The 15,369-nt window shown below is 44.9% G+C and overlaps 1 protein-coding gene across 2 annotated transcripts in view; it reads right to left on the reverse strand.

Moving 5' to 3' along the window:
* PSME4 (proteasome activator subunit 4) overlaps positions 1 to 15,369 on the reverse strand; it is a 116,438-nt gene that overhangs the window by 19,127 nt on the left and 81,942 nt on the right. For both annotated transcript variants that reach the window (XM_015421218.1, XM_015421219.1), the window contains 6 exons: positions 14,205 to 14,309; positions 8,611 to 8,702; positions 8,015 to 8,146; positions 5,577 to 5,785; positions 5,292 to 5,377; positions 3,042 to 3,170 (listed from right to left, as the gene is read on the reverse strand). In XM_015421218.1, coding sequence (XP_015276704.1) covers positions 3,042 to 3,170; positions 5,292 to 5,377; positions 5,577 to 5,785; positions 8,015 to 8,146; positions 8,611 to 8,702; positions 14,205 to 14,309 — 753 coding nt within the window. The remainder of the gene's footprint in view (positions 1 to 3,041; positions 3,171 to 5,291; positions 5,378 to 5,576; positions 5,786 to 8,014; positions 8,147 to 8,610; positions 8,703 to 14,204; positions 14,310 to 15,369) is intronic.

Here is a 15,369-nt window from a genome sequence, read left to right on the forward strand (position 1 = left end):
TGGGCATTTGCCCATTGTATTAAAGTGTTTTAAAATGTTTTATTGTGTTTTTATTGCACTGTGTGCCATATTGTGTATTATGGTGCTGTAATGCAGCTCATACTGTAAGCCGCACTGAGCCCGCGCGCGGGGAGGGTGGGGTATAAATAAAAATAAATAAATAAATAAATTTGGATCTAGATAGAGCGTTAGACGAAAATTTAGGTTTTCCACCGTAGGGACAGGACTCACGACTCGGAGACCTTTGCCAATGTGGCTCGGAGGAATATTTAGACGATGGTCTACCTGACCATTGTTTGGACCATGGTTTTCCCTTATGCGGTTTATTAGGAGGTGCAACCCCTAAGCTGTGAGATGTCTTGATGCTTTTGTCAAGCTCTTGAAGTACCACATCCATGGTGAAGCTAAAAAGTCCATCACCTTCTAATGGAAGGTCTTCTACAGTGGTTTTAGTTTCTGGCTGTAAAGCTGAGGAATGTAACCATGCATATCTGCTTAAGGCGACTGCAGAAGTGAGAGTCTTTGCTGCTGTATCCAGTGAATTCTTGGATATGTTGAGTTGATGTTTCGCCAAGAGCATCCCCTCTGTTTGGATGCTTCTAGCTTGGTGCCTACACTCATCTGGGAGGGTTGAAATAAATTCAGACATTTGTTCCCAGAGGGAATACTGATAACTTCCCATGCAGGCTGCATAATTGGAGGTTATGATACCCAGAGCTCCGGCAGTATAAAATTTTCTGCTGAAAGACTAAATTTTTCGTCCCTCTTTATCTGGAGGTATAGAATGAGTACTCTTGCCCTTGGTTGAAGATGTAACCACTAACAAATTAGGCTTTGGCTGAATGAAAGAAATTCTGCCCCAGATTCTTGAATCTTATACATATGATCCAAACTCTTATTAGAGATCAATACAGAGGAAGGATGAGTCCAAGGGGCTTTGGCTGTTTGCAAAAGGACCGACGTCATGGGAAGGGCTACTGCTGTCGAGGTGTCCATTTGTACGATATCGAAGATTGAGTCCGTGACTGTCGGCAGAGGCTGGATGGTGGGCAGGGCTAGTGTGTGAGCCATACTTTTAATCGTCCCCATAGGGTTTAACGTCCTCCGACGGTGAAATAGGGAGTTCGACCTCAACTTGTTGCAGAGGGGACACTTCTATTAGTGGATGGGGACTCTCCTCATCCAAGTAAGAGCTGGGGGAGCTGGACGGATTTGAGGGTTCAGAGAATGACATTTGGAGGATTGGCATTGAAGGCCTAAGTTCCGATAGATCTATGGAAGTTTTCGGTGTCAATGGCTGAAGACCTGGACCTTTAGTTATCAGTCTCAATTGGGAAGGTTTAACGAATTCTGGTGCCGGGGACAGATCACGGTACCGAGAAATTCTGGATGAGGAAGACTGGCGATCCCACTCCATGGGGGGATGAGGGAGCCACGGCATCGATCCCGAAAAGGGGTAGGCTCTGTATAAATATTGCCATTGGCGCTGATCCCATGTCATGGACGGAATCGGCGTCAGAGATCGAACTCGCTCATCGGTGATGAACGGAGGTGAAGGGACAACATTATGTGTCCAATCTCAGTGCAGGTTCTCGATATCGGGTGATCAAGGAACCTGAGACAAGTCCAGCTCCTGGTCGGAGTCAAGGGACTGGATGGGACATAGCGAAGGTGACCGAAGTGCACCTTCTGGCTGCCCTCGGCTTGTTAAATCAAGCGAAGCGGCTACGCGAGAGCCTTTCTTGTGCTTCTTAGACTTGATGCCGAACGTCCTTGCCCTCCTTACGTTTTTAGAAGAAGTATGGGCTTCAGACTGTTGTGCTTGAATCAGCCGTTTCGGCACCGATTTTACGGCATCAATGGAAGTCGGCGTCGAAGACATGGCAACTGTCGCTTCCGATGCAGGCGTCGACATCAATGCATGTCCGGACGTCTCTTGGGATGAGAGAGTGCGACTTCCTTCAGCGCCACTTGCAGTCTAGCAGCCCGATTTTTCCTGGTCTGGTTGGAGAACTTGAAGCAATGGGCGCAAGAGTCTACTTCGTGTGATTCCCCAAAACATAAAAGGCAAAGAGAATGTCCATCTGGGGGGGTGATCTTACTGCTGCACTCCAAGCAACGTTTAAAGAAACCCCACCGCGCAGCAGTAGGCCGGGGAAAGGGGGGTAGTAGAGAAATAAGTCCAACAAACACTAACTGAAAAAACTTTCCTAACTAACTAAACTTGAATAAAACAAGGCCTAAAGGCCCCCAAAAAGTATAGTTTTACCGACCGAGGAGGAGAGAGTCCTACCAGCGCAGCGGTCAGAAGAGAACTGGCGGGATTGTCGTGCCTCTCCCTTGGTCATGTGCAGTGGAGCCCGGCACGTGACCGGGGAGTGGGCACGAAAATTCCTTTTGCTTTCTATTATACCGATCGGGGTCGGCGCAAGCGCACTATATCGCAAAGGTGTGATGCACAGAGACCACAAAGAAGACCAATGGGTTCCTAACAACAGAGTGAACAAACTTGTAGTGTTTGGAGTCAAAAGACTGAAGCATACTTCTTGCCAGGTGCAAGGAAATGTACTTTATGCAACAGGGAGTTCACATAAGGAAAATGTCAGCATGCATTGTGTACCACCCCACTTCACACATTGAAAGAACACGGTGGAACCTCTCTTTGGTTAATGCTTGGTTAAAGCTGTTGCTAGGGATGGCTGAACAACAGTAACTATTTTATATAAATAAGAAATATAAAATATTAGAGACTGCATTTGATCTTTCCATTCATTATCACAACCTATTCGGGTGAAGGAAAACATACAAGAAGGGCCACTGCACCTGTCCAGTGTAATCAGCCTCCTAGAAAATCCAACCAACTATATGCTGGAACTGCATTATAACACATAATGTAACCTCTCACAAACTGCTATGGTAAATGAAATTTCCAAGCCAACCATGTGTACAGTGTGTGGATCTATTTCAACTGTTCCTTCACCCTGAAATCCAGCTAACAATTGAAACCCTTTTATTTACACAGTTAGAAAATAACCACGCACTTGTTTTAGCACCTGTAGTACCAAAGGCACTTGTTGAGGATACAGCAATCCCTGAGACATTAATGATAAGCACATCTTGGAATCTCTCTTCAGTTCATCATAATTATTATCATTTTCTACTGGAGCAATCTGTACAAGCAAAGAACAGGAAAGGTTAGCCAACATGGGTTGTTGGAGACAACAGCCACAACTGTTTTCATTTTGAAAAATTAACACGCTAAATGGCACATAACAGAATAACACACATCAGCCTCTTTAGCTATAGTGAGGGGAGGCAAGGAAGGGAACAGTGATGCCTCTGTAATGAAAACTCAAGTGACTGTTGCTGTATTAGCCAAAAGAACTAAGAGCAGTATTAAGATGCTTCCACAGAAGCATTTATGCAAGACACAAAATATGTGTGTACACGACTGGGAAGGTCCATGGCTCAGTTGCATAAGGTCCCAGGTTCAATTCCTGGCATCTCCAGTTAAAAGGATTAGGTAGTAGCTGATGTGAAAGATCTCCACCCAAGATCTGAAAAGCCACTACCAGTCAGAGTAGACAGTATTGACTCTTGAGACCCCAATGGTCTGATTCAATATAAGGCAGCTTCGTGTGTGTTAGCTGGCTGCTTATGCAAGGACCCTGGGTAGATACTTGGCATTGGATGCTATGTAAATACAATAATCATTAATGATTTGTAAAATAAAGGGGAGATGAAGGCTAAGAGAAAGGGAAAACCACTTATACAGAATATGCTTTAAAAACCCTGAAAACCCTATTTTATAACATACTAAAAAGCACAAGCAACAATAACATAATGCTGTTTCCAGTGACCTTTTCACACCTCAACAAATGAAAAGGTATGTTCTAGACTTTAAAAAAAGCTGAAAACAGAAAAACTGATTTGATTTGTTAGAAACAAATCTCCATTTGAAAGCTGTGCTGAATATGTGGCCAGGAAAAAAAATGGGGCTTTGGGATTCTGGAGGCTTAAAATGTGCATCCCAAGCACCCTTTGCCTTATCTCTTTTTGTTTCCTCTCCATCTGCTGTTTGCAGCATCTGTTTTTCCACACTACTGCTCCTTTGGAGCCATTACCACCTACCCATTGCCCTCCCTACCTGTGAGAACCCAGCCAATCAGAGATCTTGTAATAAATGTGATGGTGTGCATCACGTAGCCAATCACACTTAGGTACATGGACAATTCAGACTGAGGGCAGGAAGCACTCCTTTCTCTCTGAATGTCAAGGAAAGAGCTACATGGAGAATGGTTTCCTGATCTCCCCAAATCACTTGGGGGGGGGGTTCCCATAGAGCAGAAACGTTTGTGAAACATGCTCCCTCCCATTTTGATTCAGTCTACTTAAAAGCTGCATGGCAACAACTGGCTTGCTGTGAAGGAAGTAGGGTTGCCAGATCCAGGTTACGAAACTCCTGGAGATTTGGGGATGGAGCCTGGGGAGGACAGGGACCTCAGTGGGGTACAATGCCATGGAGTCCCACCCTCCAAAGCATCCATTTTCTTTGTAGTCTGGGGAGAAGCTGTAATTCTGGGGGATCCCCAGGTCCCAACTGGAGGCTGGCATCCCTAGAAGGAAGGCTGTATGGTCTCCTCCATGCCAGTTATTGCTCTGCCCATTCACACTGTGAAAGGCAGTGTGTGAATGTGTAGGGGACTTGCGTCTGAAAGTAGTTGGGGCACGAGATCAAGTCAGTTTTGGAATACAGCTCCTCACACTTTTTCCCAGCAAACACTTGCCCTCATCATGCATCCTGACAACAGGACAGAGCCACATAAGTGGAGTGGCAGTCAATGTGGATTTGTCCTTTGAATAAATGCTCTTCTTGGTGAGGAGGAGGGCTAGGTAAATGGCTTAAGTCACATACAAGAAGAAGAAGAGAAAAGATTGGATTTATACCCTGCCCCTCACTACCCAAAGGAGTCTCAGAACGGCTTACAAGCTCCGTTCCCTTCCCCTCCCCACAACAGACACCCTGTGAGGTAGGTGGGGCTGAGAGAGCTCTTGACAGAAAGTGCTCTTTTTCAAGAACAGCTGTGCCAGAACTATGGCTTGCCCAAGGTCATCCATCAGGTGCAAGTGGAGGAGTGGGGAATCAAACTCAGTTCTCCCAGATTAGAGTCCACACACTTAACCACTACACCAAACTGGAAAGGGTGAACATTTTCCAAGCCTTTTGGGCTTAACGCTTTCAGAAGCCACCTCTGCAGCCTAAATACAACAAATTGCAATGAATTGCATACCTTGAAGAACAATGGCAACAGCTGAAGCTGTTCAGTGACAGCTGTGGAGAAGGCCCTTCCTGTGCTTGCCATCAGCCACTTGAGAACTATTGAGGGTAAAATAAAGACAAACATAACAGCTCCATACAAGGTCAAAAAAAGAGCACAATAGGAGAAGTTATGAAATTCAAATTTAATATCTGGCATAACTTTTCAGACTAACTCCCTTAAAGGAGAACATAAATTCCAAACGTAACATGGCTGAACATTCAACTTAGTTCTTGAAAGGTGACTACAGTAACTTACTAGTTTTCAAGAGTTTAATGCCCTGAGTCCGCTCATCTTCATCTCCAACCCCATTCTCTTCCATAACATGATTCTGAATTTCTTCGTCCACTTCCATAAGGGGGTTGAGTTTTTCAAGTATTCGGAAAGTGAACTCATGGACATGGGGGGACTTTGTTGGAGCAGTATTTGGTAAGGAGACATCTATCATGAAGATATATGTCAAAACGCTACATAAAACAGAGAGAAGGAACACATTTAAATCTGACATGCAGCTTAAAGGAAGAGTTCATCAACTATCACAATAAGATCCCCCCTTACCCCTGGAGTCCAAGCACATCTAGAACTGAGGCACACATCTAGAAGAATCACATACTTCAGGATGCTTGTATGTGTCTTTGAACATTTCTCTTTAAAACGCTCTATGCAAGATCTAGCACTTCAGGAAAAGAAATACTAGCATGGCTTGATAAGCTTATTTTCTACTTACAGTTAGCTCTGACAATCAGGAATATTCAATCATCTCTGTTGCATGTTTATGAAGGAGTACAGTCTAGACAAACCATACCACTTTACCCTTCCATGTAGATCAGCCCCAAGGCTAAAACTGGCATTATGTCTTTGGCTCTGAAGGGGGCAATTCACTTTTAAAAAGTGTGAAAATAAGAATATGCATTCATACAGAAGAGTTTAACCCAACACTGCCAATTTAAGGAATCTCAGGTAGCAGTGCTGGAAAAAAACAGTTGCCAGTCTGAGTTGACAGTACTGAGCTAGGTGGACCAGTCTGATTCAGCACAAACAAGTTTCATATGTTCAGCTCTTCATAGAAGTTAGGAAACTTCCCCATTTGCTCCCAGTTCATTCTCGTCTTGGGGGGGAGGAACTTTTCCAGGGCTAATTTGACCTTCCAATTCACCTCTCTTCCCTCCCCCTTGCCCTGGAGACAGGACTCATTAAGCCATGTCAGGCAGCAATTAATTTGGGACTCACTACCACACTACTTGCATGACTCACACAGGCCCAGGGTGAAAACCTGGCAACTCACTGCCATTTGACAGCATCCACCTAATGAAAGCCAGCATGCAGTGGTAAAAGTATCACACTAGGATCTGGGAAACCTAGGCTCAAATCCCCATTCTGCCATGGAATCCTGCTGGGTGACTTTGGGCCCATCACACACTCTTCACCTAACCTACTTCGCAGGGTTGTTATGAAGATATAGTGGAGGACTGAAGAACAATGTAAGCTGCTTTGGGTCCCCATTGGGGAGAAAGGTAAGATAGTAAATAAATAGTACAGCTGAAGATGTCGGACAGATAAAATGTAGGACAGAAGGAAGCAGGAAAAGATGAGGATGTGAGCATTGCCAGGAGTAGGGAAAAGAGGAATTAGTGTGGGGAAGGGGATAGAGGTGGAAGGGAGGTACCACTCATAAGTCCTTGCAAGTTCCCCACTGTGCAACTGAGCACGGCCTGGCAATCACCACCATGCTACTGGGCCAGACTTTTCCCCAGGAGAGACTGCCAGGGGTAAAGAATGAGGGAAAACTTAATACAGTGTGGCAGGGAAAAGGTAGGTTTGGTGGAGGGTGGGAAGGAGAGAAGGAAGAAGGAAAAGGGGAGAAGCTACTGAGGTTTTCAGGGAAGGGCAAGAGGAAATAGCACAGGAGGGGGAAACTGGGATGCTCCTGCACATCCTTGTGAGTCCCTCCCCTTTGTTTTAATCTGATTACTGAAGCAAGAAGGGGTGGGAAGGACAGAAGGAAGTGGGAAAAGATGAGGATCTGGGCACTGCAAGAAGAGTTTTTGCAAAACATGAGAAAGTAAACACTTTTCCAATGAAAGCTGAAAGACAGTGGTTGGATCCAAAGATGCTCTTTCACTAGTGGAATAGCACTTCATGAGGGTCCTTTGCCTCCAGGAACAGAACTGGGGAGGTACAAGGAAGTCCTCTTCCAGAAGCTTGCTCTATTCAGTATTTTGGGACCACCTCCTGGTAAAGTTATAACAGTGAAGAAACTTTGAACAGCATGCACAAAATGCAGATGGGTTTTCCAGCAACCAAAGCTTAGTCACTTGAGGCAGAAGTATCTAAGTACAAAGCTGAATACTGCTGTCAATATTTCAATTACATGAAGAAACAGAATTCATTCAGAGGAATAATCTTTCTTATTGAGGTATGCCATCAGATTCTGTAAATTCTGTTAATGTTTTCTCAAGGTAAAACTCTCACCCTAAGAAGTGTATCATACAGTTTCTCATTTGGGTTTATATAAAAGTGAGCAGCATACAGGCTCAGTCTTGGCTGTACTCAACTGCGAAAGATCACTTCCTCAACACCCAACCCAACCTGCTGCAAGGACAAAATGAGACAAAAAAGTACCCCACAGAAAGGGTGGAATACATCTATTATAAATAGTAACCACTTAAACAAGAATTAAAGCAGCCAACACTGACCTTCCTATCCTCTCTCTGACATTTTTGTAAACCTGGGTGAGTTTAGGTTCTAGGTACTTCAGCAATCTGTGCAGCAGCTCTGGCACACGCCACTCTTGCTGTGCGAGGCCACCTTGCAGGACATACAGTCGACTGGAAAGGAAAAGGGGGAGGGAGTAAGAAACAATGTGTAGTGTTTACAGGTATGACTTTACCTTTTCTCCAAAGCCTCTTCATGTAACAAAACCAAGTTCCTTAACATTGCACTTGCATGTAAAGGAAGACCCACCAGACCATTTTCTGCTTAGAAAGTAAATTTGTGCTTGGCTCATGCAATTGAGAGAGAGAGAGAGAGAGAGAGAGAGAGAGAGAGAGAGAGAGAGAGAGACAGAGAGAGAGAGAGACAGAGAGAGACAGAGAGAGACAGAGAGAGAGACAGAGAGAGAGACAGAGAGAGAACACACTTCCATGAGGAGAAACTGGAGAAGTACAACATGCTTTGATATTACATCAGTGCTAGCAGGGACTAGAGAGGAACAGTCTGTTCTGGGAAAAGCTGAGCCCCACTTGTCATTCAGACCTTCCCCACAAATATGTAAAACACTAAAGTATTTTACCATGCATCAACAAACGACCCTCCTTCACCACTCAACGGAGACTCCAACAATAGTTCAAACAACCAGTGCAACTTCCGGGGATCTCTGCTCTCCTGTATTAAAAACAAAGAAAAAGAGAGCAAAAGTCATTTATGACAACAGAAATCATAATAGGGCTCTCCTGAAAAAAATCAATTCAGTAAAAAACATTCCTGCTGCTGTGTGATGAATTTTACTGAATAGCATTGTATTTCCTCACAAAAGAAAAAAACAAATTACCGGCAGATTTTTTTACAACAGCAATTGTAAAAAAAAAATGCAGTACAAAAATGGTAGATGGTTGCTGCCACAAGGAAAGGTGGAATAGAAATAGTTAAATCCCTCTACAATGCCTAAAGTAGATGTCTAGATTCCTGTGTTGCTACCTATGCGTGCTTACTCAGAAGCAAGTCCTGTGGGACTCACTCCCAGTTAAAAGCATGTGATCATCATGAAAAAGGTAATTTTTCATACAAATATAAATATCAGGATCAGCAGCCTCATCTATTATTTGTTTGTAGTTAAGACTATATATATAGTAATATATATATATAGGATGTTAGTAATACAAGTGTTAGTGATACAATATACTTGTGAAGTTCTTGTTTTACACAGCTTCTATATTAGTAAGTTAATTTTTATGAGAGTTCTTCTTGAGCATCTTCTTACTTCAAAGAGCCATTTACAGAGTACTTCTGCCCTTACTTCGGTTTTCTATCCCTAAAGTCATACACATTTTTCGTTGCTCCCACTCCCGCACCCGCTTCCCCCACAGAGTCCTCGTTCGTTCCCGAGGTAACAGAGTCACTTGACTTGGATTCTTCATCTTTACGTTCTACTTCCGGCTCGAGCTGACGTCTCAAAAATTCCTTAGCTTTGAAGATGGAATCAATCTTCTCTCTTTTGCCGTTAACTTTAAAAATTACACCTTCAGGAATCGCCCACCTGTACTGAATTCCATTAGTTTGAAGAAATGAGATCAGTTCCTTGTAACCTTTCCTCTTTTGACGGATTTCAAATGGTATATCCTTTAAAGTCTTTATGATTGTATTCCCAATTTTCAGTGGGTTTGCCGAGGTTGCCTTTAATACCGCATCTCTGGTCTGTCTTCTTGCAAATCTCACCACAATCTCTCCAGGCAGGTCATTTCTCCTGATATAATTGGAGTATGCTCTGTAGGCAGCCTCCATGTCTTTTACTATTTCATCTGCTGAAATACCTGTTACTGGAGCGATGATCTCTCCCAGAGTCTTCTTTAAATCTTCTTTTTCCTTTTCTGGCACCCCCTGAAATCTGAGAGTCATGTTAGCTTTTTCCATTTGAAGCTGTAACACATGAGTTTCCTGAAGTCTTTGTGCTGTTTCCACATCTGTCACTCTTTTCTTCATCTTCTTATTTGCAATATCCATCTCTGTAATTTTTACAGTTGCGTGCTCCACTTTCTTCTCCGTTTCTGCCAGCTGGCACTGCTGCAGAGCGAAGTTTTGGTTCAGTGTGGCTAGTTGCTGGTTAATACCACCGAGTTGCTCCATTACTGGCTTCAGCATATCCGCTAGCAACTTCATGAAGTCTGCTCCCTCATCCGGTCTTGGGCTCTGACTGCCTGGTTTCGGTTTTAACTTTCCTCGGGAAGCCGCCATATTTCACTTTGTTTACACTTCCAAACCACTATGCCAGGACCCGAAAGACTCGTCGCTCCACTATCAGTACTCAGAAAAGAATTCGCTGTTTGCTTCCCCCCTTCCCCCTTTTCTACGTTAGTCCATTCACGCGCTTAGGAGGCGTCCCTCCTTACGCACCGCTTTTCTCACGGGGGGGGTTACTCCATTTTAGTAAAAAAAAATCTGTTTATGTCGAACTCATCTCTGGCATTAAGCCGTCGAAGGGGCTAACCCTCAAAAGCCCCCTGGCCTGGAACCCTTCACAAGGGCTCCGTGGGGGGGCCACTTGAGGTGGCACCCCTCCAAGCCGAGGGAGTGCTAGTCGCCTCCTCAGACATCGAGGAGAGCGACCGCCATCACCGATCCACCCACCGGAAGTTTAGTTAAGACTATATTGTTACCTTGTGGTAATGGGAGAAGTCAGAGCGGGCCCTTTCATTAGGCAGTCTGTGCCAAAACTCAAGGGACAGCCAACCCAGCCCTCTTAGCCATGGCAAGCAGTAGCCCAGCCAGCACCACAGTGGACTGCTGGGGGGGGGGTCTCTGCTATTGGTGTTCCCATAGATGCACCCAGCCTGCAGGGCATGAAAAGTGGCAGACCTGGGCAGTGCCAAGCGGAGATATGCAGGTAGTGGCCATTGCCTTCCCCTGTTGCCAGGCCTGGGGTTGGTGGCACTGCAGCAAGTGGCAGCCCTAGGCAGTGCCGTCAGTCACAGTGAAAGCAGCCAAGTAGGGGCAACTTCCCTATGAAGTGGCTGGGCAACCCTACCTATCTGGGCTGGAAGATCTGGACCTGGCATTACAAGCTGTGGTTGGATGGCTTAGGCTGAGCCAGCTGAAATTGAAACCAATGAAGACGGAAGTTCTGTGCTTAAGTCACAGCGATCCCACTCCCAACCTTTGATGGGGCACCTTTGGTTCCAGAGCCGGAGGTTAGGAGTCTGGGAGTGCTCTTGGATGCCCTCCTAACGATCGAGGCCCAGGTAGCAGCCACTGCCAAATCAGCGTTCTAACATCTTAGGCTGATCAGGCAGCTGGTTCCCTTCTCGAATGTGGCGACTTGGCAACGGCAATCCATGCAATGGTCACCTCGAGATTAGACTACTGTAATGCTCTCTACATGGGGCTGGCCTTGTCCCAAATTCAGAAGCTGCAACTGGTGCAGAATGTGGCAGCCAGGGTGTTGCTGGATCTCTCTCTGCAAGAACACATCCAGCCTGTGCTGAAAGCACTGCACTGGCTGCCTATAACATACCGAATTCGGTTCAAGATGCTGGTTCTTACCTATAAAGCCCTTTATGGTCAGGGACCAGCATACCCAAGGGACCACCTTTCCCCACATGTTCCCCAGAGTGTACTGCATTCTGGGACACAATACCTCCTAGTTCTCCCTGGCCCTAAAGAGGCCAGACTGGCCACCACCAGTGTTCCCTCTAAGCTGAGTTAGTGTGAGCTAGCTCACAGTTTTTTAGCCTCTGGCTCACACATTTTGGTCTCCGCTCAGGAAGGATGGCTCCAGAGCAAACTAATTTATGCAGCAGCCAAATCGCTTGCTCACAATTTAATGCTGGTAGCTCACAAAGTAGGATTTTTGCTCACAGGACTTCACAGCTTAGAGGGAGCATTGGCCACCACCAGGGCTAGAGCCTTTTCTGTGGCAGCTCCACACTGGTGGAACAAGGTCCTGGAGGATACTAGGGCCCTGCAGAATTTACTATAATCCTGCAGGGCCTGCAAGATGGAGCTCTTCCACCAGGCATCTGATCACACAAGATCTGGATATAACATCAGAACCTTCCCTGGGATCTTTTCCATCAATATTGTTTGTATTGACTGACTCCTGTTATGGAAAATATTGGATATGGAAATATTGGATCATTGTTCACCGCTGCATAGGAAATTTATGTATAGATTTCATGTGGTTTTAAATAGTTTTAAAATGTTATGTAAATCTCATGAGCCCACTTCAGTGAGGAGGGCAGGGTATAAATCTAATGAATAAATAAAATCCACAGGAGGGGAAAGAAGAAGGCCAAAGAAAGGGGTCAGAAACTGCTGCTGGGGCAGGGAAAAAAGACATGCACTGAATGTCAGCAGTGGAAGTGACCTCACACCTGCCCTTCAGGTTGGTTGCCTTCTGAATTTGCAAGGGGTGAGAGGAGGAGACAGGTGGGACTTGCTTTGGAACTGCCCCCTTCCCTCGTGTTGGCAAATGGCAAAATATGGCAGGAATGGGGTGTGTGGACACAGCTGCCTTTTTGTGGGCTTCACCTTCTTCCCTTTGCCTCAAAATCCTAATCCAGCACAGACTTTTGCTCCTTCCTTGCACTTCAGTTATGGATTTGGATCTATTTATTTTAAAAAGAAAAGCTACTCCCAAGTATTTTCTCAGTCCTTTTGCTGCCTTTTTTTTTGCTATTAAAAAGCCAACCTCTTGACTTTTTCCAGTTTGAAACGGTGTGGGCCGAAGAGTGACTTCGGCAGCAAGCATAATCAGGCCTACTCAGAAGTAAGTCCCATTTTATTTAATAGGGTTTGCTCCCAAGAAATTGTATTGATGATTCCAGCATTTGAGTTGTCTAATACAGAAGGTCTGCTGTGCAAACATCTACTCTGTTGAGTGCAGAAGAAAGCTGAGGTAGTTTTTGGATACGCAGGTGATAAAAGTGCTAGAAATATGGAACTTCTGACCAGTTACATAGTTCTCCATCTGTATTTCATATGAATGACTGACAGAACGGAAAGACCTGACAACTGGAAGGAATACCCATGCTTGGTGTAATTTTGACTGAGGAGGCTAGTTTCTGATATAACTTTCTCCTTCAAATGCCTTGTTGTGGAACTGATGGCAAACTGTATTTCATTGAAAGTCCAGGGTTTAAATGCTCTATGCACATATTTTTGTGTGGTGATTTTCCTGATACAAAATTTTCAAGCTACTTTGTGTTCTTCCATTCTGGATCCCAAATTTATGTTTTTTAAAACCCCAGCAATAAACATTCACAAACATGCAGCAAATGCCATTATTAACAAATGAGCTTGTTTGGCCCAAGGCAAAATAGACTGGCTGCTTAAGTCTTGCTAAGGAAAGACTGGGACCTCTCTAGCCAGGATTATTCATACTCTTCTAGTAAAGGGGACTATTCCAGCACCTCCCAAGGCGGCAACAGTGAGATCATTGTGGAAAACCCCTTCTCGGGCCAAGGTCTTGACCCGTTAGAGGCCAGAATAAAATATCTGTCTCAAACAACTTATTACCTAATTTGTGAAAGCAAAGCATTTAACACAAAATTCAACATGCTCACACAAAATTGATGGCCCAGTACAAAAGGGCTAAAATTCAAAAATTGTTCTTTTAAAGAAGTCAATAAAAGTACAATTTTTTGTTTTTGCACTGTTCATTTCAAATGCCCAATAAACAAAAGCAGAAGTTCATTCCAGACTTCTCCTTTTTCTCTGTGCTAAATGAGGGGGCCTCATAGTTGCCTAGTGCACCAAAAACCCTTGGGCCAGCCCTAACAAGAGCCCCCGTCCTCTGAAAGCAGCATCCAACTGGACTGTATAACAAGATCATCTGTCTGCCCCCCTGGAGAATGGACACCAGCAAAGCCGAAGCCCTGTCCTGCACCAGGCAGATGGAAGATCAATAACAGCAAAGGTAAGGAGGGAACAATGAAACAGAGAAGCAGACACAGGGCAGATGGGCACTTTGGCAAAGCAGGCAAGACTCCCCAAGGCTAGAGAGGAAGCATGGGAGAATGGGCATTTTCCATCCTCACCTCAGGACAACTGGGGTGGTCTTGAAACCCACCCTCATCTAAGGAGAGAAGAAAAAAAGAACCAGGGGAGGGGAATGTAACAGCATTGTGCGGTTCTCAAACATGCCCTCCCTTCACAGGAATGTCCAAAACTTACACATGAGGTTGCTATACATGCCCCCCAGTCATTGTAGGTCTCCACTGTAATGTTCGATAAAGCTGTTCTAAGAAGAGGACACAGAACTTTCCAGAGGTTCTCTACCTGTACAAAAAAGAAAAGCAAAGAAGGTGCTATTATGTAATACATACATGACAGCAGGCAACGTGTGGCTAAGTGGCCAAGTACCTCTTTTGCATGCAGAAGGTCCAAGACTCAGGTCTCAGCACCTCCAGTTAAAAAGGACCATGTAGTAGCTGATGTTAAAGACCCTGGAGAGCCACTGCCAATCAAAGCAGACACTACTGACTTTGATAGACTAACAGTCTGGTTCAGCAGAACACAGCTTCGAACTGGAGATGGTAATTTCTAACCGCCACCACCACAACCACCCCAGTTCTGAAACTCTGCAACGTGACCCATCAGAGAGCTCTCCACATTTTCAGCTTCAATTTGAGGAGAACCAAAACCAAGACTACTTCTCAGTTTTTAATGTTTCAAGGTGAGTGGCCTCTCTTATAAGTTTCAGAAAAGTGATTTACAAAAGAGACATCTGTTTTTTGAGTTTAAGTAAAACTCACAATTCTGATACTAGGGGGGAAATGCCTTAACAACTGGGGCTCGGATCTTCCTTGCTTCTGCTGATGCAGTGTCCTTTTCCATTGCAGGGGCTTTGCCCCTGCCAAGTGCATTCACCCAGCACTGGGTGCTTCCACTCATGCAAAGCCAGTGCCTTTCAGTGAACCAGCAAGCACCAAAGGAACATGTTTTGCAGCAGAGAACTATTCCCACAATGGACAAAATGCAGCACCAGCAAAAGTAAGGCTTAGGATTAGGGGTGTGCAAAAAAAAATAATTCGGAAAAATTCGGATTCGGGTTTACTGGACCCGAATTTTTTCGGGAAACCCGAAAAACCCGAATATCTATATCAGTAAAGCATAGATATCTGAAATTTTTCGGGAAACCCGAAAAATTCGGGTCCATTATAACCAATGGGGCCATTGAAGTCAATGGCAAAAATCCTCTTGAAACTTTGTGGGAGGCTGGGGGGGAGGGGGTTTGGGGTAGAGGCTCCAAACTTGGAGCGTGCTTACTGGAACCTCTCCCCAACCTACCCACCAAGTTTCAAGACGATTGGACCAGGGGGTACAATTTTATGGGCCC

Source organism: Gekko japonicus, unplaced genomic scaffold (genome assembly GCF_001447785.1).
Source record: "Gekko japonicus isolate JY-2015 unplaced genomic scaffold, Gekko_japonicus_V1.1 scaffold261, whole genome shotgun sequence".
NCBI classification, from domain to species: Eukaryota; Metazoa; Chordata; class Lepidosauria; order Squamata; family Gekkonidae; genus Gekko; species Gekko japonicus.